Source organism: Alnus glutinosa, chromosome 7, assembly GCF_958979055.1.
Source record: "Alnus glutinosa chromosome 7, dhAlnGlut1.1, whole genome shotgun sequence".
NCBI lineage: Eukaryota > Viridiplantae > Streptophyta > Magnoliopsida > Fagales > Betulaceae > Alnus > Alnus glutinosa.
The window spans coordinates 23,042,865-23,068,104 of NC_084892.1; the positions used below are offsets into that span (position 1 = coordinate 23,042,865).

Sequence of the window (25,240 nt, forward strand, 5' to 3'; positions counted from 1 at the left end):
ACTAGGTGGGATTGCCTTGAGCTCTTTATATTGCTCTAATTTGGGTTCTCACTAATTTGTTTTCTGGATCGTAGCAAATGTTATATGGCTTTTATGGAATATACTTTCCTCCAACAAGTACACGACCTACTTAAGACCCGTTTGGACAAATAGGCCTTACAAAAACTCTTTTACAATAAAATTAAAATTGCTAGAAATCTCTATTATTGAATATTGAGCTCCAAAATCAAGTAGTGGCAATTGGCACATACAGCCCTGGTCCTCCCATAATAATTGTCATTGTACAGGACAGTTGTTAGAAACAATCAACAATCTGCTTCATGGGTCTTGAAGGAACGTAATTTTAAGGTCCAAATTTGTTGCAATAACAAAATCCGAATTGAATAACATTGACAAACACATAAAATTAAACCAAGTTAAAAACAAAAACATAATTAAAATGGTAACTTTTCAGTACAGAATGACTTCCATTTATTTAGATAATCCATACATGCTGACCACACCTGATACCTAGATGTAGCCCTTATCTTCAACTACTACATTCGCACACAAGGCATTCTTTACACACTAGGAAACATTACATGAAGGCTCAATGCCACTTTATTTCAGTACTTCATGTCCAAAAGACCTGCTGGCATACTCACTGCTGAGCCTGAGAAAGAAAAACAGATTGAAGAGGATCAGCTAAAAGCACAGTTTGCCCAAAGACAGGACTAAAAATCTTTAACGAAACCAAATTCATATTGCAGTCTACTAAATAGCGAGCGGTACCGTAAAGCGAGCCTTGTAGAATTCAACAAGCTCTTTGGGATCGGTCTTTGTTGGCTTGTAAGCATCAATCTTGTTTATCTCCTGCACAAGGGTAAACAAGAATAATTACAATTCAAGAACCAAACTAAGATATACATTGGGACTCATGCTTCTTTCAAAGCCATGTTTAAAGTGAAGAAAATATAAAAAGAAATAGCATGAGTGCCCTGTCATGCAGCAGACGGGATGATTGCTTCTAAACTTGCATAGAAGAGTATGATCAGATTAAATTAACCAAGCACTTACAGCAAAAGGTATAAACCACTAGAACATCATGAGAATCAATAGAAGATATCGAGTACCTATCAATCCAGATTCATCTTCTACTACATTCTAAACACACTACCTCTTTGGAATCAAGCTGAGGCTTTTGTCAAAACTCAAAACTCAAGAGACTTATTGCCATTACCCATGGTGCTACCTTACACTAGGAGTGGCAATTTGTGTTCGCATATCAGGTTCGAATCACATCAAGATATGAATATAAAACTATACAGGTCAACTCTAACTAGACCCATTTGACATGACCCCTCAACCCTAACCCGTTAATTTCATGTAGGGTTCGTGTCAGGTTTGTGTCGGGTTTGTGAATCGTGTTAAAAATTGCTAGCTTTAGTGTCGTGTGTTGGGTTTGGCCTATGTCAAAACATGGGTCTAAAACTATATAAAACCTAACTCAACCTATTTAATTAAAAGTGTCAAACTCTTCAACTCTAACCCACTAATTTCGTGTCGGGATTGCGGATCATATCAAAAATTGACAGCCCTACTTTACACCCTAAGTTCCAAGCCTCTACTTAGGTTTCTACCGATTTTGTGCTAACATCCCAACTTCTAGAAATAATAACTTGAACTAGTGCAGAATATAGATGTTGACCTGAAGATTCAGCAAACTAACTCAATGGGAGAGACAAATGCCAAGGAGTAGAACTTAGAGAGAATTGGCAATAGCAATCATATGGTTTTACAATGTACCTCGATCCATTTTGCAAGTTTAGGCCTTCCTTCTGTGATATCATACTTCGACACATCCGATAAGAAGATTTGGAATCTTTCAACAAATGGAATGTAAGCTATGTCCACCTGAAGATCATCACAGACACAGAATTCAATCACATATCAATGGGGGGAACACTAGAATCAAGGAAAATACTGCTCTATAACCATATTATCCGTTTCCCCTTTCCACTTTCCACATGTAAATCAACATGATCATTTTCTGTAGTATAATACTAAAATACACAATCTTTAAATGTTTGAAGGGAAAGTACCTATGTCCAACGTCAAGAAAAAGTATACAGTTCGGCACTTCAAAAAAAAAAAAAAAACACATAATCGAGAATTCAACTTACCGCACTGAATTGGCCTAGGAAGAATGGCCCATCATCGAACTTATGAAGAGCCTTTTCTAAGTGATCAAAAGCAGGACCTGATGCAAGTTCAAGGCATTAGTCGACCCAGTTTCTCCACAAAATGCTATTCCTAAAGGCAGCAAGTTCAAAATCTTACCAGCTTCTTTTACTGTGTCTCCTTTGAATGATGTAAACACTGTCCTGTTGAAGGTGTCAGTGTAGGCTATCAACTCTTCAGCAAACTCTTTTTTCGCAGGATCCTACGATATTTTCCAGCATTTCTTTAGTCAAATTCTACTATAAACAGAAACAGAAACAGAACAAGAGAGCCGTTCTTGAACAAGGGCACAAATAAACCACGTAAATCTTACATTGGGCAAAAGAGAAGGCCCCTCAAAGTTGCTGTCTACATATTTGATTAAATCAAGACTCTCCCCAATGACTTTGCCATTGTGTTCCAATGATGGCACCTGATAATATGGAGAACGTGTTAATCAGTCAATAAAATCAAGAAGCTTAATCGAGTATGCAATAGAGATCACCCAAAAAAAAAAAAAAAATCAACCCAGGCATGTCTTCTCCAAAATCATCACCTTGTTTTCGGGGTAGACTTTTTCCTTGTACCAAGCAGGCCTGTTTTGGAGGTTAATTGGAACTAATTTAATCTTGTCTTGTAATCCCTGCACCAAAAAATATTCAGCAACATAAATATTAAGTAAAAAACAGAAAAGACACCAAGAAAAGGACAAATGATCCCTAAAGGAGCAAAGGGTCTGTCTCTTAATACAAATTAGGAGTAAGAAAGAAAAAGCCGTGTCAGATAACTTGAGCACAAAAAAGTGAAGTCTACAGACAATTTAAGAAATGAAAACAAAGAGCACAAGGTGAGGAAAACAACCTTATAATTCCTGGTAATCCACACACGCTGTGCAAATGGGCATGTGTAAGAGATGTACAACCTTCGAAAAACACAAACAACCAAAAAGTCCAAGTTGATTTTTTAGCACACGGGATAAAAACTATATAAATCCCAAACAAACACGAGTAAGGACAGTGTATGGACAAAAACAAAAACATGCAGCAACAAAAAAAAAAAAAAAAAAGACGATTAGGAGAGCAGACTGACCTCGTAGTTCCATCAAAGAGAGGAGGTGGGTTGGAAGTGGCATCCAATGGTGGGGGAAGATGCTCTTTCACGCTCCTGTACAACCCAGAAAAGTTAAGTAAACAATCTTACAGATTTTGAAAAGAATGCACAAATCCAGAGACCCCAAATCGAAAACCCAATTGAGAAGATGGATAATTTCGAATCCATTCATCCAAAAAAAAAACAAAAGATGGAAAATTTCGAATTCCTAAGCACTTACGTAGCGGCCATTGATGATGGTGGTGGTGATGGTGGTGTCGAGAGAGTTCCAAGATTCAGTTTTGTTCGTACTTTCTATTCTGATGCGCAATGGCGTCTAGGTTCATGGGGCTCCCCTTTATAGCAGTTACGACCCTGTGAAGTCGCGAGCAGTGACGAAATGTCACTGCTAGGTGGGTAGGTGGGCTGTCTAGGTTCATGGGGCTCCCCATCATCCCAGAATTTTGTGGCCGATTGATAGATAGCAACGATAAATGGGAGTTTTTATGAGACCAATTCATCCAACAATAAATGGGAATTTTTAATATTTTATAAGGCCAATTCATCCAAACAGTTGTCGGACGTAGCCGGATCATTTTCGCTCGAATTATTAGTTGAAATTTGAAAAAATATTTGAGAAGCTAATTGTGAAAAATATTTATAAAATTTATTTGACTAAATAAAAATTAAGCTGTCTAATTACTTATTTGGTTAGGTAGGTAATATAAGTGGTCTCTCACAATCATCTGCACAAATTTCTTCAAATTCAAACAAATAATTTAAAAAGATCATAATTCGACATTGTCCCGATAAAAACTTTCTTTACATCTGTTGCATGAATTACCAACAACTCAACAAGTAATTTCAAAAGTAAATTATTTGGATTCTAATCCAATCTTTAGATCCTGTGAATGATAGATGTTCCATATTATTTAAAATAATGAAGGAAAAAGTTCACATGTTTCTCAAAAACTATTATCGAAATAATAATGTTTTCTCCAAAATATTAAAATTTGACAATGTTCTAGATAACAAAAATATCCTAAATGAAATAAATATTAAAAAAATACTATTTAAAAAAAAAAAAAAACTAGGGGTGACCAATTTTAAAATTAAAAAAATAAAAAGATTTGTTTAAAAAAAATTATTTTTTAAATTTATATGAATATTTCTTTCTTATTGAAAAATCTGTAGGGTCACTTTTGTATTTTTTCTAACATTGGGGGCATTGGCAATTTTTTTATAGTTTATAGGGAACATTGTCATTAGGTACCATCTTTTTTATATTTTATTTATCCTTTAAAATAACGTAATTTTTAAAATTATTATTAAATTTGAAATAAACTATTATTAAATTATGATCATATTATAATTTAAAATTACGTCATATCTGGCATCACTCTACGGACTACGGTAAAATTGGAAAAGTCTGGTTCATGATAAAGTTGACTGCTCTTATTTGTATCCGTAGGTTTGGTTAATAAGGTTTGAATCCAACGGTGACAGGCCACATGGCTAAAGCCTGACCTCTTATTCAAAAAGGAACGTGCATATTCACAAAAGTCATAATTTTTTTTAAAAAAAAAAAAAAATTAAAAAAGGAATATTTTTCATCTAATATAATAATTCTGTAAATCTCACGTTATCTGATTTCATTCCTTGCGTCACGAGATAATAGGGCCGGCTCTATAGTATAGGCAGAATTTTTTTTTTATTTTTTTTTCGGGTGTCTAAAGTATTCAGTTTAATAAAGTCCTCAATTAATAAATATTAATAAAGAATTATTTCATAAAAAAAAAAAAATCTAAAGCGTTCACTATCGTTAATATTCTTTAATTAAGATATCAAATCATGATAAAAAAAATAATTAAAAAACATTACTATCATTCTGTTTTCTTAAAAACTTAAATTTTCAACGTCTCATTTTTTGGAAGGCTACGCTCAGAAAGTTTTTTTTTTTTTTTTTTTTTTAAGAGAATAGAAAAAGGAGAAATGAGATAAAGTCACAAATCGAAAGTAAATTAAGAGGAAACAACGCTCAAAAAGTTGTTCCGGCATTGGACATGGGGTTATGAATAATTTCGGGAGTCTTATTACGAATGCAAAAGAAATCCTACATGGTTTTTTTTTTGTTGGGATATCAGTCATGTACGGAGATAATAGGGCCGGTGGGTAGTCACTCCTTTGTTTTATTTTTTTATATTTTTTTGAAAAAACAAATATTTATATTTTTTTTTATTGTAATGGAAATGTGTCGACTTTTTATTGGGTATGAAGTAATTGACTAACGGAATTTATTAATCTAGTTGATGGAAAATTGGTCCAATGAGTGATTCGTAATTATTATTTACCACTATGACTTTTTATGAACTTTTTGAACTACATGGAGTGAAAAATAATTATCGCCAATCCCAGAGACCAACGATGTAATTATTTCATTTTTTTTATTATCTCAAAACAATGTGACTTTTAAAATCATCATTAAATTTGAAATAAATTACTATTAAATTTTAATCATATTATAATTTTAAAAATTATGTAAAAATAAAAAATTGGAAAAAGTCTAGTTCATGATAAAGTTGACTGCTCTTATTTGTATTTTGGTTAATACTGATTGAATTCAAGTACCCAATGGTGACGGGCCAGATGGCTAAAGCCTGACTTCTTATTCAAGGAACATGCATATTTAGAAAGAAAAATGTTAAATATACAACATCAACACAACAACTGCACAACAACCCTTCACATGTAGGTGGGTCTTACACACTGGGGCCCGGAAAATAATCAAAACACACACAATGCACAACAATGACACAATATCAAGGCACATTGGAGTGGGGCCCACACATTAGGTTCCACCCCAATGTTCCTTGGTGTTGTACCATTGTTGTGCACAAAGAGTGCAAGGATCACTCCCCCAGGGCCCACCCTCATGTGAGGGGTTGTTGTGCAGTTGTTGTGATGGTGTAGTGTAAGAATCAAATCCCTATAACACTTGGGCTTAGCTGGCAACAATAAGTTATTCTATAAAAGCCTAAAATCTTTCTTGTATTGGACCTTCAGAGAATTGTAATATCAAGTTTAGGTCTAATATTCTATGGGTAGATTGCTTAGAAGTAGACCAGAGGCCAGCCAATCCTCGAAATTAACCTATCTTGTAATCGTTTGTCTCATCCAATACAATCATTCAGTATATTTCTCAATTCATTTCTTAAACACTTCTACCATTTTCCATTATCCACCATAAAAAATATATAGAAAAACACAAAAGATCTACAGTAATGAAGACTTATTTCAATTAATAAATATTAATGAAGACTTATTTCATAAAAAATATATATATATATATATATGTAAGGCCTTCACTATCATTAATATTCTTTAATTAAGATCTAAAAATATGATTAAAAAATTAATTAATTAAAAAAGACATTACTATCATTTTATTTTCTTAAAAACTTAAAAATTTCCAACATCTCATTCTTAAAACAAGTCATAATTTTAGAAAGGAACAAGGAAAATGGCAGTCTAATATTATATAATAATTCTGTAAATCTCGCGTTATCAGATTTCATTCATTGCCTCACGGGATATGTGCAAGAATTGGTCCATTTTTATGGGTTGAAAATTCACACGACGGAAAATGATTGGAGTCTTGTCCGAGGCTTTTTGCCTTTATATAATATTATAATTTCAAGCCGTTGATGATTTAACATGATGATATTGCCACACTGCAGAATCGGAATTTCTCTATCTATGCATTTTCCTTGTTCTATATGAGCTAAATTTCTAATCTGCAACTTTTTTTTTTACTCCACCGCGGCCACCCCGACTCCTGGTGGCCACCCCCGGCCCTAAGGGGTGGCTGCCCTTTTTAAAAAAATAATAATAATAAAGAATAAAAATTAGTTCTTTTTTTGTTTTTAAATTTTTTTTAATTTTTTAATTAAAAAATACACATCACAGGAATATTATAAGCATATTTTTACAAAATTGACATTTTTAAAATGTTTTGGTAGTTTGAGATGATAGAGTCCAAGCGTTGGTAGTCCGTAGAGTTACTTGCAAAACGACTGACAGTTTAAGGGACTATAAAAACTATAATTTTCTCATTTTATTATCTTTATCATTAATTAATTATCTTGACTAGCCGTTGTTGAGTCATACAAGTGATAAGATACACACACAAAAAAAAATAGTTTACTTTTATTACATTTCTTGCTTGGCCGGTTCCCCCAAGAAATCTTTCTTTGACTTGGAGAACCCTAAGTAAGGAAAAATATGGTGATTTTGTTCCTTGCTTGCTTCCTTTTCTTTACAACACCTACACCCCTTCTTTCGGTGCGTGGTTTTCACACTCATGGAATCATCAATATATATATACACACTAATTAAATAAATCATTTTCCATCTTTTAAAGCCTCTTTATAATTTATGTAGTACTATATATGTTTAACAAAATAGAAAAGATGTATTATTAAATAAGACGAGCTGCTACTTTTTCCTTCCATGAATTCAGCATCTCTGACAAATTTGGATGAGAGAGAGAGAAAAGGAGCACCAAAATCCATATATATATATATATATATATATATATATATATATATAAGGAGACTTTTATTCCGAGAAAATTAAATAAAAAAAGAACGAAAAAATGGAGGGTGAGAGGAAAGCGCTTAAAAGGAGAGTGGGTCAAGGGCATATAAAATTAAATTGTATTGAGAGGCAAAGGAAAAATGGAAAAAAGAAAAATAAAAAGAAAAAAAAGCACACTGAAAGCAAAGCATCGTATTCTTCCAGAGATTTTTCGGCTTTTTTGACCCGCCGATGCTGTTTCGGTTGTCCACGCCGGAGACGACATCGCTCAGATGCTATTCATGGTGATTTTGTAGATGTGACGGCTTAGGGAATTTGCACTGGAAGGGCGGTTTAGGGAAAAGGGGATCAGCGGTTTTGTTTCCACCGGTTTTTTCGCAACAGGGGCGATGTGCGGCACTAATTCCGGACCGAACTTGCTTGATTGTGGGCAATTTTTTTGAGTGCGAACTAGGGGCGATTTTCTTGGAACGTCTCAGGAATCATTGGGGGCAATTTTCTTGGAACGTCTCAGGAATCATTGGGAGCAATTTTCTTGGAGTCTCAGAACGTGCATTAAACCGTTTTTGTAGTTGTGGGAAGTGGGAGAAATGGTTCGACTTTTGCATTTGTAGTTGTTTTTATTTTTTTGTCTGTCTTGTTGTTATTTCTCCTTAGCCTTTTGAGCTAATGGTGGAGTTGTTTTATCCCCTCAGTGTTGATCCAGTGGGGTTGGTTTGTTGGTGTGTTCTTTTGGTAGTTTGCTCTATGCTAATCAACTTAGTCATTGCTTTCGGGCCAGAATGGGTGACCGACTCCCTATTAAAGCAAATGTTTATGTCACCGTAGAGGTATCATTCTGTTTGATTAGGTTTTTATTTGTAGCATTGCTGTCTGTATTGGTTTGGGTCTTTTGGCTCAAGTGGGGTATTCCCCTGTTTGGGGGTGTTTTTGTGTACACATATATGGTGGTTTGGTCTGTACCCTCTTTTGATCAATAAAAGATTTATCTTTCCTTCAAAAAAGAAAAAAAAGAATAAAAAAAAAAAAAAAAAGAGAAAGAGGGAGAGAGATGGGCGTCTTCTTCTACCAACTTGTCACCGCCTCCAACCACCTCCACCGCACACTCTCCACCCTCCACCCCCACCCTTTCGTCCTCAAGTGGCTCCCCTCTCCTCCCACCTGTTTTACCACTATAGAACAGCACCACACACGGCCGACTCCCACAACCACACCTCCGGACCCACCCTCTTGGATACCGGAAGGAAAATCACTGCTCAGCCCACCACCGACGGCCCCTGCTCTCAGACACGACTATTCTTGCATTGTAGCACCATTTGGGTGATGTCAGAAAAATCAGAAAAAATTGGATGATTGTGGGTCAGATCTGGAAGGTTTGTTCAGGAGAGAAATAGAGGTTTAATATGGTAAGGAAATGGAGGGGGATTTTGGGATTTAGGGGATATATTCCGGCAAGGTAAACAGAGAACCCTAGAGGGGACAAAGAGAATTCCAGCAAAAAAAAAAAAAAAACCAGAGAAAGCAGGGATGTTAAGGAAATCTTTCTCTCTAGATTTCCCCATTTTTCTGTGTAGAACCTGAACCTGAGATTGCCCAGAATGCCATGAAAGTTAAACCGCGATCAGTACATGTCTTGCCATGGTGGGGTTGGGGAGCTTGAGTTTTTTTTTTTTTTTGTTCATTTTTTTTTTTCAAGAGTTTGGTGTAATCCGGTGTCTTCAGCCTATAGTGTTTTGGTGTGTTTTGATGTGCTAAACCGACATGGCATATTATTATTGTAGGGCAGAAAATAGCCATTTTATGCCAAGACCTGATAGAAGTTGCACTCGGGTAAATCTCACGTTATCTGATTTCATTCCTTACGTCATGAGATAATATAGGGCCGGCTTGTAACAGCTCTACGGACTGGGCCAAGTATAAGAATAATTCAATCACATGGGCTTTGTTAGATGGTTATAACTGAAGGGGTTTTGTTAGTTTGTTATAACACTTTGGCTTAGCTGGCAACAATAGGTTATTCTATAAAAGCCCAAATCTTTCTTGTATTGGACCTTCAGAGAATTGTAATCTCAAGTTTAGTTCTAATATTCTATGGGTAGATTGCTTAGAAGTAGACTGGAGACCAGCCAATCCTCGAAATTAACCTATCTTGTAATCCTCTGTCTCATTCAATACAATCATTAAGTTCTATTTCTCAATTCATTTCTTAAACACTTCTACCATTTTCCATTTTCCACCATAAAAAATATACAGAAAAACACAAAAGATCTTCAGGTGTGTTACACGGTTCTACAATAATGAAGACTTATTTCATAAAAAAATATCTAAGGCATTCACCATCATTAATATTCTTTAATTAAGATCTCAAAATATGATAAAAAAAAAAAATTAATTTAAAAAGACATTACTATCATTTTATTTTCTTAAAAACTTAAATTTCCAACATCTCATTCTTAAAACAAGTCATAATTTAAGAAAGGAACAAGGAAAATGGCAGTCTAATAATATATAATCATTCTGTAACTCTCACGTACGTTATCTGATTTCATTCTTTGTCTCATGGGATATGTGCAAGAATTGGTCAATTTTTATGGGTTGTGAATATTCACACGACGGAAAATGTTTGTAGTCTTGTCCGAGGCTTTATGCCTTTATATAATTTCAAGCCGTTGATGATTTAATATTTTTTTTTTGATAACGTTGATGATTTAATATGATGATACTACCACACTACAAAATCGGAATTTCTCTATCTATCATTTTCCTTGTTCTATATGCGCTAAATTTCTAATCTGAAACTTTTTTTTTACTCCACCGCCTGCCCCCCCGACCCCTGGTGGCCACCACGGCCCTAAGGGGTGGCTGCCCTTTTTAAAAAAAATAATAATAATAAAGAATAAAAATTAGTTTTTTTAAAAAATTTTTAACTAAAAAATTACACATCACAGGAGTATTATAAGCATATTTCCACAAAATTGGCCTTTTTAAAATATTTTGGTAGTTTGAGAGGCTAGAATCCAAGTGTTGGTAGTTCGTGGAACTACTTACAAAACGGCTGGCAGTTTAAGGGGCTATAGAAACTATAATTTTCCCATTTTATTATCTTTATCTTTAATTAATTATCTTGATTAGCCGTTGTTGAGTCATACAAGTGATAAGATACACAAAAAAAAAATAGTTTACTTTTATTACATTTCTTTGAAATGCTATTAAATTCATTGGGTTGGTGAATAAAATAAACAAGAATTAATTATCTCTAACTCCAGTAATTATTTTGCTCTTGAGAAATTAGGCAGGCCGGTAACACCATGACTACCTGTGTCATGGCCACGAGGTGATATCGGATTCTTCTGGCTTTTCCTTCATTGCTTCGATCCCTTCCAATGCCTCCACAACTTCTTCCATGGAAGGTCAGCTTTTAGAATCAGACGCTAGGCACTTTAGAGTGAGTTGCGCTACCCGCAACTCAGCCTGGGATGAATATTGGCCCTTCATCCGCACATCCATGAGGGTTTTCACCTCTCTCTCGTTACAAAGAAATGGCTTCCACCAATCCACCAGATATTCCTTTCCCTTAGGCCTTTTTGGATCAAACGCCCGTAGGCCTGTTAGCATTTCAAGTAGCACTACACCAAAGCCATACACAATACTGTTTTCGCACAAACAACCTGTTGAAGAATAGTGCAATGCAAGGCATAAAAATGGATTCGGCTCGGGTTCAATTCAATGCCAAGACCAACTTCATTTATGTGATTAAATAGCGGACTTTCAAATATGAATTTGGTTTCGATTATGCTCTGTTTGTTTCGGCGTAAAATGATTTCGGCATTTTTCGGTATTTAGTAAGGGCAGAAATAATAGTCAACCGAAAAATTATTTATGTTTGACCGAAAACCCTTATGGTGCGTTTGGGTATCGAATATTTCGAATATGAAAATGTGTTTGGATGTTGAATATAATTCAAATTCTTTTCGAATATGTGTTTGGGTGTTGAATTTGGAAGATTGAAAAAAAATGTTTTATAATGGTAGAAAGTGGTTGGAAATGATTGGATTATATGAAAAGTTGTGTATAATGATTGGTGTTATGAAAATAAGTGTTAATTTTTAAAAATTGAAAAAAAAAATGTTTTTTAATAGTAGGAAATGATTGAAGATGATTGGTTTGTATGAAAAGTTGTGCATAATGATTGGTATGGTAAAAAATAATAAAACTAATAATAAAAAAAATTACAAAAAAATTAAAAATTAAAACTAATAACTAAAGAAAGTAAAATTATATTTTTATTTTCATTTTTATTCTTTGTTTTATAATAAAAAAAAATTAAAAAAAAGGAGAAAAAAAGAAGAAGAAAATATAGATGACAGCCATCCCTTTGGGAGGGGGGTGGCCTACGAGCCACCCCCATTTTCCTATTTTTCTTTGATATATATATATATATATATATATATATTTGCTTTTGAATTTTAGTTATTTTTTTCAATTTTTTTTTTTTAAATTCTATAATGACATGTGGCATGAGTAATATGGACATATCTCGCCCAATGTGGCATTTTTTCAAAGGTTTCGGTAGTTTGAGCCTTTGAGAGACCGAAGTCGGAGTGTTAACAATTTTTGGGGTTAGACACAATACGGGTGGTAATTTGAGGGACTAAACTGTAATTTTTCTTTAATCTTGATAATGATTGAAATATTCATTGTATACTAATTAAAAATTGAGTATTAAATTTTATGGACTAATGATTTTAATTTATTTTGCTTTATTAAATCTAAGATAAACACGTTTTTTTGTTTTAATTTTATGATTAATTTTAGTTAATTTTATTTAGTAACGAATATTTTTTCAAGTTTAATATAAATTATTTCCTTCTCATTTCTCGTGAAAAATGCCTATTTCATTCTTGTTAAAATTAAATTACTTATTTGCTTTAATTCAAAATTATAAACCGTAATTATCGACATATTCATTTACCACAAATTAATTTGAGCAAGATATATCTAACATAAAATAAAGAAACTAAAAGCAAACAAAAAATCTATGGAAAGGAAAAAGAAACAGATAGGTACATTATGAAGAAAGGTTGGCATTCAGTAAAATGCATAGCTCCATTACCGTTCATGAGCGGTACTGAAAATAAAAAAGGTTCAAGTAGCGATCTCTAGGAATATCCGACATATATTATACAATAAACTGATACCAGTAAAAGCAAAATATATGATATGATAAACCACCCGCATTACAAACCAAACCCCTTTAGGCGAAGATGAGAACCAACAAAAACAATAACCCTAACAAACAAAGGACGCAAATCCATGTAATACCACAACATTGCATAATGCCCCTGACAAGCCACGACATGCCCGATGCGTTGCCCTGCGCATGTATGTGCACGCGGGGTCCTCGTGTACCGGTTCAGCAAAATTTTGCATCAACTCATCTTCCCAGTAGAAACCCCCGGGATGATTCTACAATAATACATTAAAACGGGATGAGACTGCCACTGCAACATACACTTAAACATAAAAATCATTAACATGTAAATGTTGGTTCAATTTGAGGCCAGCATTTTTTTACGAGTGCATACCTTTCCTAGGGGACACTTGTAGAAACGCCGCATGTAGTTCCTTTCTGTTCTTGAAACGAGGAGTCTCATGGGTCCAGCACCACATGTACAGTTCACCTCGACGTCCATGTCTACTTGGTAATGCGTTAAGAAAAATAAATAAAAAAACTTGTAAAACAAAATTAATACGGGTACAAAATCGTACATAAGAGTATATTTTACTCGAAATTAACCAAACACATGCGTAAAACCACAACCATACGTAATGCATATCCAAAACAAAAATTCACTACTTGTACAATATAATTGCAATTTTTTAAATTTCCGGCATTCTAGTGTCCATGATGGGTATCCCACATTGCTTGTGCAATGCCTTCTCTAAATTGGGCCATTTTAACGGAAGCTGCTTGGGAGAAGTCATAATGTCCTGAATTTGATGGGCCTGCCTCATCGTTGTTGCCATAATCATCTGGGTGCTCACTCATATCTGCCTGATCGACGTCCATTTCCGGTTCTGCTGCATCATTGCCGCTGAAGATTTCACCATTCGGATTGTGTACCCCGACGAAGTTGTGTAGCGTGCAACATGCCAATATAATGCTAGGTTGACGCACCAATAAGTACCCAGGGATGCCATTTAATATACGCCATCTCCTCTTCAATCTGGCGAAGCAGTTCTCGATGATCATTCGCAACGATGAGTGCCTAAAGTTAAATAGTTCCTTGTACCCACGTGGCAACGGCCTGTTGCGATAAGTGTTGAGATGGTACCTCTCCCCTTTATATGGAGGCAAAAAACCCCGCGTACATGGATACGTTGAATCAGCCACGTAATAGTGCCCTTCATAAATAATGCAATAAAAATGTTAATATAGAAACAGACAGAAGGAAAATGTCTGATGTATACTTAAAGGCATTTTGACTACAAGGTACACACCATCTGTGGGCCACTCAAAACTGTTGTCACCTGTAACAGCATCCTTAAATACGCGACCATCGTTAGCTGTTCCCTCCCAACCATCGTACACGAACGTGAATAACATAGCGAAATCGCATATTGCCATCACGTTGTGTGTGCAATCATTTTTCCGGCCACGAAAGAGGCGTTGGTGCTCGACTGGGACTTTCGCCTTTATGTGTGTGCCATCGATCGCACCAATACAATCCTATCAAAATATAAGAAATAACAAAAATAATAAATCATAAAACCGGGGCATTCTGTATAGTATTTGAAAGGTGACATTAATATAACATTATTGTGTTACAGAAGGACATGAACTCACCTTGAACCAAGGATAATATTTGGGATCACTGCTTACAAGTGGGGCCACCCTAGTCCTGTGACGAACTCTAATGTAAATCCTCGCTAGACGACCCACTGCACCAAGCACCGTCTTGATATGGCGGTTTATTGTCTCAGTGGAATGTTGAAAGCGATCTGACGCGACCCGCTGCCCCTGGCTGTGGCCGATAACCACAAGAAATATAGCCACACTTTCCTCAACCTCAACGTTCCTTGTACTCCTCATGAGTTGGCGCTCCCTCAACTCAGTACACAACGTTATAAACTGGGGTTGCTCCATACGGAACATTTCCTTAAACGGCGTTGGGTTACCGTTCAGCATGCACCTTATATACATGGCCCCTCGTAATGGCAAATTGCGTGTCGGCATTTTGCAATTTCCATCGTCATCGTCATCGTCATCTGATATGTCTAGCACAGCCAATATCAAATTTATTTCGTCATCAAATTCCTGTTCACTATCCTCATCCATGGCGTCGAAAGGGATGTTAGATCCATCCATCCTACCAACGGACACATTTGAGTTTAATACAACTTCAAATAATGTGTACAGCATACCAGCAAACACAGATTCAATTCAATTATTGTCACATATGCACACAGTAAAACACATATCACCAATCATTGTCTCATACTTAATACCTAAAATACAAAACAAACATAAATTACCCTCAAAGTTAAGTACAAATATAAGTAGCTATTTGTAATCTTATCCTGCCTGTTAGTCATCAAGGGGCTTCTACTTTTTTAGCCAGATCAATCTGCGTGCTTTTGTCATGCGGATCCACGCGGTTTGAAGTTGTTCATCCATCAGGGCAATTGTTGCAGCTACGTACACTTCGTCACTAACCTCATGCTGCAACTCGTCTAGGAAGTCGAGAGCCCGATCCATCGGGAGTGCGGATCTGGCAGTGCTGTGCTGTTGTGTGGAACTCATATCCGACTGACTCCGTCGAAGCAAGACGTCTATCCTTGCCTTCGCCATCTCCCTTAACTCGTCGTACAAAGCTTTCTTCGAAGCCACCATCTGGCTTTTCGTTTGCTTGGATCCTTTTTTGCCTGAGGATCCTTTTTGTGTAGATCCCATATTGACACCCAATCCAATATCCCGCGCCAGGTCAGATGGTGTATCCTCCACCATCGGCTCTTTCCCTTTGCGCCTACCTCCACCAGATGAAGGTCCACCAGCCTCATCATCATGAGGACTGTCGAGGTCAACAAATGCCTGTGACGGATAACCTTTTGCTCGACCCGTACGACCAGCCCCACCACTATGCACGTGCATACCCTCCGTCTGCGTACGGTGCATGAGATGTTCTTCCTCCTCGGCGTTAGGTGGGGAATGTGCAGAGGATCGGCGGAGAATGCCCGTTGCAGTTGACCGATCGAAAAGGATCCCCAGCTGCTCATAGTTACGGCACCCCTTTGACTTGAAGCGTGTGATTCTATCATCGACCTACGAAAACCCGAAAAATGCACTCAGTTTACATTTAGATGTTTTCCATGATTTCTATAAAGATTGATCAAACTGAGGTCATTTGGGATAGAGCATACCATCTTGGCACGCTCCCACTGCGTCGGGGTCCCACTGACGGTGTTTAATATAGGGTCCCAGCCGAAACCAGTTTCATGATTTAACAGGCCTGAGAAGTCTGTGTGGTCTTTACGAAACTTGTTGTACTTTGTCGATAGCTGGCTAGGAGTAAAAACCCTAGTGGCCCTCGCATTCATTTTAACGGTCAGATCCACCCATGTATTTTTGGTCACGGTCCCTCTGACAATGGTAACGTTATGCACACATTCTAGAAGAAGTTCGAGCAACATGTCAGCTTCCTCATGAGTCCACTCAATTCCTTTCCTTTTGGCATGGCACCTTGTTTTCTCTAGTATGGAGTGAAAAAAGTAGGGCCATTAATTTGCTATAGTTATGACGTAAGGAAAAATACCCAACCAAAAGCACATGAAGTTGACATATTTGTACATAGCCCCTTACACTACCACCTCATTCTCCATATTCCCTCTAATGACAGCGATGCATTGTATGAAAATAAATTTTTTTTATAGACACAATTGGTATTTACGAGGGACATTGACTATAGAATTGAAATTTGAGGGGGATTAGTGTACTTTTCCGTTTAGGTGTCACTAATTAGAAATTCTAAAGTTTGGGAGGCTACATTGTAATTTTCCTTATTACATTTTGTACTTGTGCATTTTTTGGTTTATTAGGACTGCTAGTCAAATATTTTAACAAAATTCGACTGTAGGATTACACTTAAACAGTGGAAGTAGCAAGTAATTTGTAATGCAGCCTAATTTAAAATTAAATTAATTACAGTCTAAGATTTCAATATATGCCTATAGTAAAAAAGTTATAAACATGCATTATTTGTACAGCATACATTAAGAAACAGGTTGTGAGGTATACCTTTCGAATATGAGATGTTTTTAACGCGTGAAGAAAACACTGCTTCTTGCTTCTCGTCGAATATGGCTGTACAAAATGTAACATGAATTTAAGACAACATTCAATTTGTTCTATGAGCATGTTAAATCTACCACAAAGTTATAACAAAAATAAAACATTTTTTAGTAATGTTTTGATTGATTAGTTTGTGGTTAGTTGAAACAATTTGTGCCAGTTTTGTTTCAAAATTACGAGTGTTTCAAAAACAATATTTTTAAATTATATATATTTTAAAAATATGAGTGTCTCTTACATAAAAATGCTTCTCATATAATGTTTTGATTAGTTCGTGGTTAGTTTTTTTTTTTAATTTGTGCCAATTTTGTTATAAAGTTAACAGAGTCTCAAATATAAATTTTGTTATAAAAAATTTGTTACAAATATGAGTCTTGTTTAGAAATTTGATTTTGATAGTGTTTTGGTTAATTTGTGGTTATGTATTATTGTGCATATAATTACGTTTTTGAACTTTTCTTTTTCCTATTTTTTGTGTGTATTGCCAACAAAGAAAAAAAAAAAAAAAAAATACAAAGAGGAAGTTTATGAACAACATCTATTGTTGTGGACAGTAAAAACAAAGTTACTTTTCTATATTGATCAATGGATCATCTTATGCTTTCTTTTTTGTAGCGTTTTGTAAGTAATTAGTTCCTAGTAATGGTTTGATCAAATTTGTTTTAAGTAAATAAAACCGAGTTGAAGTTGTTTTAAGTTGTTAGATGTATTGTATGCGATTTGATTAAGTAAAAATAATAAAAAAATATATCAAAGTGTTTTGTGATTTTATTTTCAAAGGTTGGAGTGTTGTGTACTAAAAAAGTGTTCTTGATAAAGTTCTGATTAATTTGCTTTAATTTTTTGGATTTTTCTGTTTTCTACCGGTCTACACAGCTTTTGATAAACCTTTATTTTAAGTTAAAAAAAAAAAAGGGGACAGTTTACCCCTTTGGCCGTAAGTCCTAACAAAAAAACATGCACCTTTGTTTAAAAAAAATTCATTCAAAAAAACTAGTCAACATTATGACGTGAAGGATCGGAAAAAAAAAAAAAAAAAACAGTTTGACAATTATTATGTAAACAGACGTGGAGGGATGTGACTGTACACACTTAAGCAAAAATCACCTCCACGGAAATGATTTGGTGAACAAAAAATCAAGTTGGAATACTACTGGTATGGGATTTTTTTGGCTAAAAAACAGGATGTCCATTACAAAAATAACAGATCAGTTTTAATGCCAGACCATTATTGGAAAAAATAATTTTACGTAAAAGAAAAAAACCAAAAAAACACAGATCTACCAAATTATGCAGGAACTCAACTTGTATAAATGATCTAAAAAAATCCAAACCAACAAACAGGAACAACATTGTAACAATAACAACAGAATATACAAAAAATAATAAAATCATAATAAATCCCTTTAACAGTCCATGAAATACAAAGTTCTTGTGCAAATTACAAATAAAAAATGAAACAATAATCAACAACAACAAAGTATGAAATTGAAACTAACCCTCCAAGACCGTGTTCTTGGACCGACCACGTGGACTGTCTTCACTGGAGGAGCTGAGTATCGTTGGGTGTTGGAAGCTGTTGAGGAAGAATACTCATCCGAAGAAGAAGGCTTCTCTGAAGACATTGAGGTTCTACCTTTCAATGCACGAACTTATAGCCAGTTTCCGTCCACTGTGCGAGGCTGACACTCACAACATGAAGCCCAAAAATTTTAGGTTCAAGTCTAATAAATAGATTAAAAGCAAATAACACAAAAATCACCTACCTCTCTGATGGGTGAAAGACCCCAATCTATACAAATGCCAGCAAATATTGCTACAACGGGTGGAAGGAGGTGATGGAAGCCTGAAAAGCTCCCTGACACGCTTCTTTTCAGGCAATAGTAACACGATGGTCTCACGGGTTTCTTGTTCGGCAGAGGAAGAAAATGAGAGAAAATGAGAGAAAGGTGAGGTTTTGGGGAACACATAAGGCACATGGCCGTTGAACAGAAATTGAAGATCAAAAAATTACAGATAATATTGAGAGACACGCGTTGACCATGCAAGGTACATGTCATATAATCCGGTGCAAGCAGTTTATGATAGAATCGGTCTTAAAATTGTTATTGTCCTTTTTTTAACCGTTGGATGAGAAGACCCTTTCATCGTGTGATATTAATTAACGGTTGATATTAATTAAAACCATCTAAGCAAATGCATTATTCGAAAATAAACCCCAGCTGCCCCCATTATGGTGCATCGGTCAGATAAAAAGGCAAAGACACGCCTCTCATAACAGGCAGTTATTGGGTGTGGTCACTCGCACCTTATAGAACCGAATGGAAGGTCAAAATAATAGGAACTCTACTGGTCTTATAATCTAACGGCTGTTATCACATAAATTATGGAAAACGGTGTAAACGTTTTACACCCAGCCGAATTCCAATGCACTGACTGCGTCTGAGCATATCTCGTAACAAGACGAAAACTTGATATTTTGTTTAAACAAAAAAAACAGAAACAAGGTCGAATTACGTTACAGTGCGGGAATGGTTGGCTGCACTCGGATATGTACAAATGCATCTGACGGACAAGATTTATTCTAGTGACTTCATGATTTAGTCAATGGTCCTTACAAGCTCACATTAATGCTGAATGTTAAAGTGAAATACACCCAATTGTCTTCTGTATTATGAGTCTGAAGACCTGGGTCCCACAACATTAAACAAATGCAGCTGGATTGGATTGTAGCAATAAATGCTTTCAAACCAAAATATTCACGCATCTGATCATCTGATACCTCGAAATACAAACCGATTTCAATAAAGCATTCGGGTTTTATTCAACATGGATGCGGGTGTCGGGTTTTTGAATAAAAACCCGGTTCGAATACACCAAAATATTCGAACCAAACACACCATTAGTAAATTTCGGAAAATGATTTACGCTTTTTAAAAGCGTAAATCATTTTCCGAAGACGCCAGACGCATTCGACTCCTATTAAACGACACAGTCGACCATCACTTCAAGCAGTCGACCATCACCGAAATCTTGCCGGTACTGAAATCCGATAGCATCCGGTCTGTGTCACCGGAATTCGGCAACGGAATCCGGCCATCTCCCCCGGAATCCGGTCAGACCGAATTATGGCGACCGTATTCTGGCCGGCTGGTCGGACAGATCAGGCGAGAACAGTCGACCGGCCGGATCTGGCCAGAAAATTCCGGCCAGAACGGCCGGATTCCGGCGGTTCTGGCAGATTCCGGCCAGTATGCCGGAACCCGGCCACTTTCGCCGGAATCCGGCCAACCCAGATTTTGACGAAACTGTTCGGATTCCGGCCTTTATCTTAGATTCTGGCTATAGTAGCCGGAATGGCAGAATCTGGTAAAAGTGGTCGGAATCCTGTCGGTCAATGACGGAATCTCGTCTTCGGTAATTTTTATATTATTTTACATTAATATTTATATGTTTGGAATAAAAATTGATTTTTATAGTTTAATATGATTGAATAAAAACATTAAAAAAATTTTGTGATTTTCCGTACGTGCCAAACACCAAAAAATACTTTCAGTGAAAAATATTTTTCAGAAAAATGACTTCCCTGAAATCATTTTAAGACGAAAATCATTTTACGTCGAAACAAACGGAGCATGAGTCTCAGTTGAACAGTAATCCATGTCAAACCGTTGAAGATGCCTCCCATAAAAGTATTAAATTTCTAGCATTTGTTTAGAGATATCATTACCTTTTTCAAGGTATTCCGGAGTGGCATACACACGATTTGTGTGCACCGTGCTATGAAACCCCAATTTTGTGACTTTTGCATTGTAGTTCTGTGGGAGTATAAGACAAGTATAAATAAACAACAGAGATTATTATATTGTTGAAATATGTATGTAATATGGGTAAGGAAAAACTATTACAAATGCATACGGACATTTGTAATTTTTATTTTGAATAAAAACAAATAGTTGTCATTAACAATATTTAGATTGAGTTAATAAAAAAAAAAAAAAAACAATATTTAGATTGAGCTACATGCTGATCCTACTACCCCAAATTATAGTGGGCTATTTGGTAAATATTGTTGACTTGAAATTTTTTTAGTAATAGGAAAAAGTGATTGATGTGATATAAAGTAGAAAGAATTTGTATGAAAAAGTTTTAAAAAATTTAGTGAATTTTTTTATTTAAATAGTAATAAAAAATTATTGATGTGATATAAAAAATAAAAAAAGTTAAAATGTTTTGAAGTTGATTATTTTTTAGAAAATTGAAAATAAAGAAGGGAAATGGGGTGTTTGTTATCAAACACTCCCAGTAATCCATGTCACATTTATAATGTTAGTTACTTACGCGATAGTCTACGTGGTAGTTACAGCTTCAAATACATAACACCTGAAGCGAAGGATGTGTTATTGGTCTCAACCTAAGTTGTGAATCGATATATGGTGGGCTTGACAATTCAAGTAGCCTTTTCGGTCTTCAGTATCTCCAACACCTAAACTTGGCTTCTAAAACCTACAACTATTCTGTGATTCCATAAGAGCCTGGCAAGTTGACGAATTTGAGTTATTTAAACCTATCAAATGATGGTTTGGCAGGACATATTTAATTGCAATTTCGCGCTTGACGATGTTGGTTACTCTTGATTTATCATGCCATTACTTCTTTGAAACTCCTTCACTGAAACTTGAGAATGCAAATTTAAATATACTCAGTTATAACCTTTCGAACCGTATGTAACTTTATCTTGATGGTGTAAGTATATCATCACAACGGTATGAGTGGTATCGGACCTTATCATCTTCTCTGTTAAATCTAAGAGTGTTGAGCATGTCAAGTTGTCATCTTATAGGTCCTCAATCTTGATTCCACTTTACTGCATCTTCAGTCCCTTTTGTTGGTTTTTAATTATTGGCTAAATTATGTCGGCAAAAACGTTACTATAACAGGGACTCTGTATTTCCAGAAGACATTCAGAACAATATTGCAAGAATATTGATCAAGAAAGGAAATGGCTAAACAATGGAAGATTTGCAATATATTTCTTAAAGAAGGGAAGATTTTAAAGTCTCAGAAAAGTCAGTTTCCTTACAGCTTGTTCAAACGGCCAGGATCAGTGTCTAGACGCAAGCCATTGAGAGTTCATGTTCCCAACATGTCCGGACGGCCCAGCAAACGCAAGCCACAGAGAGTTCATGTTCCCAACATGCCCGGACGGCCCAGCGAACGCAAGTCACAGAGAGTTCCCGTCTGCAAAGATGTCCAGACGCAAAAGTGAAGATTGCGGACAGAGAAGATTTTCCATGCAGATGTCCGGACGCTCTTCAGCAAATTATTCACTTATAGATACTTGTCCGGACGCGTGATGACCTGTCCGGACGCCACCACCTAGAAATCCGTTCCTGATGAGAATTAAGATTTCCAAAGCCTATTTAAAGGGGCTTCTAGGCAGTGGTATTGGATGAATTTCTGTAGAGAATTCTAGTGTGCTAAGATAAGATTATTTAGGCATAAACGCTCATATGTATTTCTCTTAGAGTTTTATTTATGTTGTAACCGTTCAACCGTTGAAGTCTAATTAGAGATGAGTTCTAGTTAAGGAGTCAATTGAAGAACTCTCTAGACGGGATTGAGATAGACAAACAAGTAGACGCTTGTTAGAGTTCAAGAGAGTGACTACAGCAAAGGGTTGTGTGTACTAACTTTTTGTAACTAGCTATTTCTTCTGATAGTTGATTTCTTGGGTTTGGTTGCTCCGGAGTGGTTTTTCTCTTTGGTGTAAAGAGTTTCCATTTCGTAACCAAATATCTATGTTATTTATCTTTACTGCTTTACATATTTGGTTATCTGTTTGATTGCGGTTATTTAGGAGTCTTGATTTATTTTCACCTTCATTTATTAGTCTGGTTGACAACAATTTTTCTTGATTATTCCAGAATTTTTTATAGATTTCAAAAAAAAATTGACATCCTTGTGTTTCTCTTCTTCTAGGTTGATTGGAAAATTTCCAGAAAAGATCTTCCAAGTTCCAACACTGCAAATGCTTGACCTGTCATACAACGCACTACTTTGGGGTTCTTTGCCAGAATATCCTCCGAATGGATCACTTCAAACCCTATCGCTTAGATATTCATATTTTTCAGGAACATTGCCATATTCTATTGGTAACCTTAAAATGTTGTCCCCAATAGATTTTCTAGTTACAATTTCAGTGGACAAATCCCAAACTCAATGGCAAACCTTATTCGGTTGCTTTATTTGGATATGTCATTAACCAGTCTCAACAGATCAATTATATCATTCAGCATGAGCAAGAATCTGACTGAAATAATCATTTTTTAATTTGACAAGTCAGATTACTTCACTCGATGGGAAGAACTATTGGAAGAGAGCATTCCTATTTCTTTGTTTTCACTTCCATCATTGCAAGAATTCAACTTCGCAACAATAGATTTCATGGTCGACTCAATGAATTTGTGAATGTTTCTTCTTACCAATTGGACACCCTTGATTTTAGTCACAACAACTTAGAATGGCCAATACCCATGGCTGTCTTTGAACTTCAAGGTCTTAAGGGCCTTTCACTCTATTCAAACAACTCTAATGGCTAATTGCAGTTTATGCTCCATTTGTTTCAGTGTAAAATAATTTTGATATTTTCATGTATTTAGTAGGGCGAAAATAATGGTCGATCAGAAAATGATTTTTGTTTGACAAAAAATGCTTAATAAATTTCGGAAAATGATTTACGCTTTTTAAAAGCGTAAATCATTTTCCGTAGATGGTAAACGCAGTCGACTCTCATTTAAACAATGCAGTCGACCTTCACGTTCAAGCAGTTGACTATTACTGGATTTCGACAAGCCAGATTCAGACACCGGTTGGTGCCGGAATCTGACAAATTATGCTGGAATCTGGAGATGTCCGGCAACCGCCACCGGATTCCGGTCGTACCGTGCCAGATTCCGGCCAGACTGACCGGATCTTCGGCTATCCGGCTTGATTTGGCCAGAACGGTTGGATCCCCTGCCATCTAGTCAGGATCCTGGACGGATCCGGCCATTCTGGCCGAATCTCCGGCCAGTCCGATCGGGATCCTCCCAGAACGGCAGGATCCCGGCCAGCTAGCCAAAATCTAGCCAGGATGGCCGGCTTCCGGTCAACTAGCCGGGATCCAACCGTTTTGTGCCGAATTCCCTAAAAATGGCCAAAATTATTTTGACGGAAAATATTTTTCTGAAAAATGACTTCCCTAAAAATATTTTACGACGAAAACCATTTTACACAGAAACAAACGGAACATTAGTTTGATTCAGCAGTTGAGAGATCTTTTGTACAATAACTTATTGATTGAATGTAATAGAGCTAATTCTTCATTATCCCACTTCCCCATATTACTTCATTTAAATTGTTTTAACAAGTTGAAAACATTCCGAATTTCTTGAGAAACCAATTCGAGTTAGTCCATCTAGACCTTTCAGGCAACAAGATCCACAAAGAGATACCCAATTGGGTATCGAAATTTTATTATCTCCCTACATTAAAACTCTCTCATAACTACTTTGTGAACCTAGATTTGCCTTTACGTACTCTATCTTTCCTTTTTAAGTACCCTAGACCTTCACTCCAACTAGCTCCAAAGGCAACTCTCCATAATTCAACTTGGAGATGGTCTTATTTTTCTGTCAATCCTTAACCTTTTGTTCAATCAATTGGAGGGACATGTTCCACTGATCAAGCAATTTGCTACCTTCCCAGAAACTTTCCATGAAGGAAATATAAGATTATGTGTCTTTCCTTTGAAAGAAAAATACATATATGAAGAGCCAAGATTGTCCTTTGTAGTTAGTTTTTTTTATTTGAATAATAATAAAAAATTATTGATGTGATATAAAAAGTGAAAAAAAAAATTAAAAAAAAAATGAGAGGAGATGAAATGCTTGCTAAACGCCCCGTTGTCATTGGGCCTTTTATATTTTAGAAGAGGTGGAGGATATGGCACAACAAATATGTTTG

General features: G+C 35.9%; 2 protein-coding genes across 2 annotated transcripts; both read right to left on the reverse strand.

Annotated features, from left to right (window-relative positions):
• Positions 1-416: 416 nt before the first annotated feature.
• On the reverse strand, positions 417-3,689 carry LOC133874254 (glutathione S-transferase L3-like). Its single transcript, XM_062312131.1, has 10 exons — positions 3,530-3,689; positions 3,289-3,363; positions 3,061-3,121; positions 2,756-2,842; positions 2,534-2,632; positions 2,320-2,422; positions 2,163-2,239; positions 1,786-1,893; positions 772-852; positions 417-652 (listed from the first exon to the last, which is right to left on the reverse strand). The coding sequence occupies exons 1-10, from the start codon at positions 3,538-3,540 to the stop codon at positions 641-643; spliced, it is 714 nt and encodes a 237-aa protein (XP_062168115.1). The 5' UTR covers positions 3,541-3,689; the 3' UTR covers positions 417-640.
• A 10,091-nt stretch (positions 3,690-13,780) lies between these two features.
• LOC133873333 (protein ANTAGONIST OF LIKE HETEROCHROMATIN PROTEIN 1-like) lies at positions 13,781-15,307 on the reverse strand. The gene is made up of 3 exons (XM_062311052.1): positions 14,732-15,307; positions 14,386-14,614; positions 13,781-14,289 (listed from the first exon to the last, which is right to left on the reverse strand). Exons 1-3 carry the CDS (start codon positions 15,305-15,307, stop codon positions 13,781-13,783), a joined length of 1,314 nt encoding a protein of 437 aa, XP_062167036.1.
• Between the last annotated feature and the right edge of the window lie 9,933 nt (positions 15,308-25,240).

What these genes read in the sequence shown, in the direction of transcription:
- LOC133874254 (XM_062312131.1), bottom strand. An exon ending in CTCTTTGATGGAACTACGAG is followed by an intron (nt 3,122 to 3,288) that starts GTCAGTCTGCTC and finishes TGTTTTTCGAAG; the next exon opens with GTTGTACATCTCTTACACAT. An exon ending in GGCCTTCTCTTTTGCCCAAT is followed by an intron (nt 2,423 to 2,533) that starts GTAAGATTTACG and finishes AAAATATCGTAG; the next exon opens with GATCCTGCGAAAAAAGAGTT.
- LOC133873333 (XM_062311052.1), bottom strand. Translation starts at nt 15,307, where the DNA reads ATGCTGTACACATTATTTGAAGTTGTATTAAACTCAAATGTGTCCGTT. An exon ending in AATATTATCCTTGGTTCAAG is followed by an intron (nt 14,615 to 14,731) that starts GTGAGTTCATGT and finishes ATATTTTGATAG; the next exon opens with GATTGTATTGGTGCGATCGA. An exon ending in TTTTGAGTGGCCCACAGATG is followed by an intron (nt 14,290 to 14,385) that starts GTGTGTACCTTG and finishes TTATTTATGAAG; the next exon opens with GGCACTATTACGTGGCTGAT.